At 40.9% G+C, this 4,224-nt stretch overlaps 1 protein-coding gene across 1 annotated transcript in view; it reads right to left on the bottom strand.

The window, feature by feature from the left end:
* LOC106939739 (junctional adhesion molecule-like) overlaps positions 1 to 4,224 on the bottom strand; it is a 22,878-nt gene that overhangs the window by 12,422 nt on the left and 6,232 nt on the right. Inside the window, exon 2 of the mRNA XM_015022259.1 lies at positions 3,714 to 3,852. Coding sequence (XP_014877745.1) covers positions 3,714 to 3,750 — 37 coding nt within the window. The 5' untranslated portion in view covers positions 3,751 to 3,852. The remainder of the gene's footprint in view (positions 1 to 3,713; positions 3,853 to 4,224) is intronic.

Here is a 4,224-nt window from a genome sequence, read left to right on the forward strand (position 1 = left end):
ATTCAGATTTTTTTTTTCGTTTATTGTATTTTCCGGTTTATATGTGGATTTTTCTTCAACCACCAGGGGGCTCTTTAGCAGGAAGTGTGTCCTGTAAACTGTGGGGCACATTGCTGCCATCTGTTTAGAGAACTGCTTGACTTTTATGTTATTTAATCAGTACGGTTGTTTGCTAGCGGTAGAGCAGATGAACACACGTGTCTGTTATGAACGCCGCATTCCAGGTTAAATTCTTCAAAGCGATGCCTGTAAGTAGCAGCTTATACTTCAAAACGAGCCTTTATGTCAACATATGTTAAAAGTAGTAGCTTGTTTATTGAATTAGTTTTGGAAATACCTGCAGGCGATTTAATTATGTGCTACGTCATTGCTAACTAGCAGGCTGCTAAGATTTCTTAGGTCGTTATGTAGCATTGCAGCTCATAGCATTCTGAGGTAGCTGTTGTATCAGTTGTTATACTTCTAATGTATGTATCTGAATGTAAAACACTTCTGTTAGCTGCTCTGAGCTCATCCTGAGTTATTTGTTTTGGCAGTTTCACTCCATTCTACATAGAAATAAAGGAAGAACTAATTAATACTGACTCGTGTGAAAGGAGTTTGGCTGATGGTTAGTTTTGGTACAAGACACCATAGCGAGACCAATACAAAATCCACCTGCTCTGTGATCGTCTCAGGGTTTGGGCTGCTTTTCTTCAGCAGGGAAGATAGTTAAAACTGATGGGAAGATGGATGGAGCCGAATACAGAACCATTCTGGAAGAACACCTGTTGAAGTCTTTAAAGACCTGAGACTAGGACAGAGATTTATCTTCCAACAAGACAAAGATCCCAAACATAAAGCAAAACCTACAATGGAATGGTTCAAAAATAAACATATCCAGGTGTTAGAATGGCCTAGTCAAAGTCCAGACCTGAATCCAATCGAGAATCTGTGGAAAGAGCTGAAAGCTGCTGTTCACAAGCGCTCTCCATCCAACCTCACTGAGCTTCAGCTGCTTTAGAAGAATGAGCAAAACTGATGGACAAAACCAGGCGACTTGCAGGTGCAATCACAGCACAAGGTGGTGCTATAGAGTATAAACACAAAGGGGCAGAATAGTACTGCACATCCCACTTTGCAGTTAGTTAGTTTAAAATATCCTACAAATTTTATTCCACCTAATGATTGTGTCCCACTTGTTGATTCTTCACAAAATAACAATTTTATATCTTTATGTTTGAAGCCTGAAAATCAGCAAAAGGTTGAAAAGTTCAAAGGGGTGAATACTTTCACAAGGCGCTGAGTGTATAGTAGAATAATTTAGTTCTTTTTTAATAATATTTTGTCTTGGTAGTCTTTAATGTGAATACTGTAAAGTTAAATAAATTATTTGTGAACCTGGCAACGTATTTTCCAATATGTTGCCAGGTTGGATTAGTCTCCATAGAAACTGGAAGAGATCTGTTTCACAGGAAAACCTTGCATTACAATTTTGAAAGGCCTGTGGAAATGCTAACATGGCATTTCCACAGGCCTTTCAAAATTACAGGATTTTTTAATAATGATGCATTTAATTCGACAGCGCCTTTCAAAACACCCAAGGACACTTTACAACATCAAAGACACAAATTAAACAGTAAAGAAATGGCTACAAGACACAAAATAGCTAAAAAATTTAAGTGAGAAGGAACTTGAACGGATGAGTTTTGAGCTCTGAAGGTCAAAAGAGAGTCAATATTACAGATGTCAGGAGGACTTTTCCCCAAAGTGCGGAGACGTACAAGAAGCTCACTGAGGATGAAGAGGAAGAACGAAGGGAATGTGAACGGGTGGCGATATGCAGAAGATCAGATGGATAAGAAGGGGAAAGGTTATGAACAGCCTTGAAAGGAAACAGGATTTTAAATTGAATTCTGTGAAGCTGCTGTAAAATTGGAGTGATGTGGTATGTTAGGACTGGCTCAAAGTCATAACAAAACGGGAGACCATGCAGGGGTTAAAGTGCATAAAAAGGAATATTTATCAACAAAAACAACAATGGATAGTGGATGTCAGTATCGGTGGTGTAATGCAAATGCTTGGATGTGTTGAATGAGTGCATATGGAAATGCTGAGGTGCCAAAACAAAGACAAACTCAAATATGCAAAAGTAGCGGAGCTGAGGCTGACCGAAATTATCGTTCATAAATCAGATCAACCTTGAGCTAAACGCCGCTTGTTCGAGGGACATTGGAAAATCCAATATCCAACTCAAAACTAACTTCACTGCAGTCGGTAACACAATAAAACCACCGGGATAAAGTTTGTTTTGGACTGTGGCCTGTAAAGATGGCACTGAGTGACTGCACATAAACGCCCCACAATGTCTGACGCAGGGACATTGGTGCCAAAGCTCTATTGGCCAATAGTAGACATAGAAGGCAGCTCTCCTCATTAGCATAATTATGCACACGGAAAAGTAAAAACAGGAGAGGAGGCAATGACAAGAACTAGGGCTTGCATAAGGAAAAGACAAAACAAAATATTTACTTTTCTTGACAAAAATGCATGTTATGGGGAAATGAAAAAGAAAATGCATACATTACTTGATGGAAACTCGTGTAAGGAAAAAGAAAAACTTAATATTTATGGTTTTATTTCGTCAGTTTTGGTCCTCCATAGTGTCACTGTTGGCTGTACTTAGGCCTGTCGTAATAAACGATAAATCAATTAATCGCACGATAACTTAAACCTATCGACCTCATTTTAATTATCGGGTTTATCGTCTCTTCCTGCCTTTTTTTTCTTTCTGTTGACACTGAATGAAAAAAGGCTCGGCTCCGGTGCTCTGCACTGACCCTCCCTTCCTCATTTCCTTAGTGTAATGTTCAGCGCACATTACGCAAGTTGTCGGGCCATTTTCAAAACCGAGAATCCGCGCTTTCTGATTGGCTACCTGTCACATTCAGCGTTAAGCTCCCAGTCGGGGAGTGTTTATTTAGTTTCAGTTCCAGTGTTGTGTTCTTTTGAAAATAAAGTGCATCTATCGCAGGAAATCGCATGCATTATTAGTAATGGAGTATGGCTAAAACCAAGATACACAACTGGCTTGAATTTAAGAATGCTTTTTGTGCTGCTTTTCTACCTCCAGACTATCTTTCAGAGGTAGAAGAGAAGTTAAGAGACATGGTCCAGTTGCCAGAGCAATGTCTAAGAGACTTTGCCTTTGAGTATCGAGCTCTGTGTCTAAGATGGAAGCCGGACATCAGTGAGGCAGAGCTTGTGAGGAGGACTTTAAACAACTGCAATCTGAAAATGGCAGGCTGTCTGTGTGGCACAGTCACATCCATGGATCAATTAATAAAGGTGGGATCCCAGGTAGAAAAAGACTACTGGTGTTAACATCTACTGGGGGAAAGTGGATCAGCACAAAGCCAAAGAGAACGGCCCAGCAAGAGGACAACCTAAGGGAAATCCCAGAAGAAATTAAATCCAGACAGGAAACGGCAAAGTGGAGCCACTGGTTGGATGGAAGAGACCAGAATAAAACCAGTGAGATGTACTGGGAGGACTGGAGAGAGACCAGTAGCTGGAATCAGAACCACAGGTTCTGATCCAGAACCAACGACCAGCTGAGGTCACCAGGGGTCCGTTAGAGAGAAGAACGGACCAGAACCAAGAAGTTCTGAGGCTGATCAGCAGCTTCCAGAGAGACTGGAGAGGCAGAGAAGCAGAGAGGAAGGCGATCTTACCGAGCAGGAGGATCAATACCATCATCATCATCATCATCTTCCTCTCAGAACAAACAGAGAGGCTGATCACCTCTGACACCAGATCACCATTTCTACTGGAACCAGCAGAAGGGGAGGTCTGGTAAACTGGGAAACGGACCTGGGTGGAGAAAATGGATGAACTACAACACAGGGAAACTCGTTTACAACAGTTTTTGTTCTGGTTTTTAGGTTAAGCAGCAGAGGATTCACAGAGAGCGTCCCTGCTGCAAGAACGCTGATGCTCTTCTTGGTTTTGTATTTTTGGAATTGGAGCAATTTTAATGTGGTCCAGATGCAAAAACGGGCCAAAATCGCCCTTTATTGAAGTTTCACAAGGCAGGTAAATGTTTCACAAATCGCAAGCTTGGTTTTAGCTATTCTATTTAGTTAACAGTAATCTAGTCCAGGTTTAAAGAGTCTATGTGTTGTAGTTTTAAAACTAGAGTAAATTAAAGATGCTGAAGGTAACAAAACATTTGGTGGACTCGCC

Source organism: Poecilia latipinna, unplaced genomic scaffold (assembly GCF_001443285.1).
Source record: "Poecilia latipinna isolate Pla-1442-1.1 unplaced genomic scaffold, P_latipinna-1.0 Scaffold2966, whole genome shotgun sequence".
Lineage (NCBI taxonomy): Eukaryota > Metazoa > Chordata > Actinopteri > Cyprinodontiformes > Poeciliidae > Poecilia > Poecilia latipinna.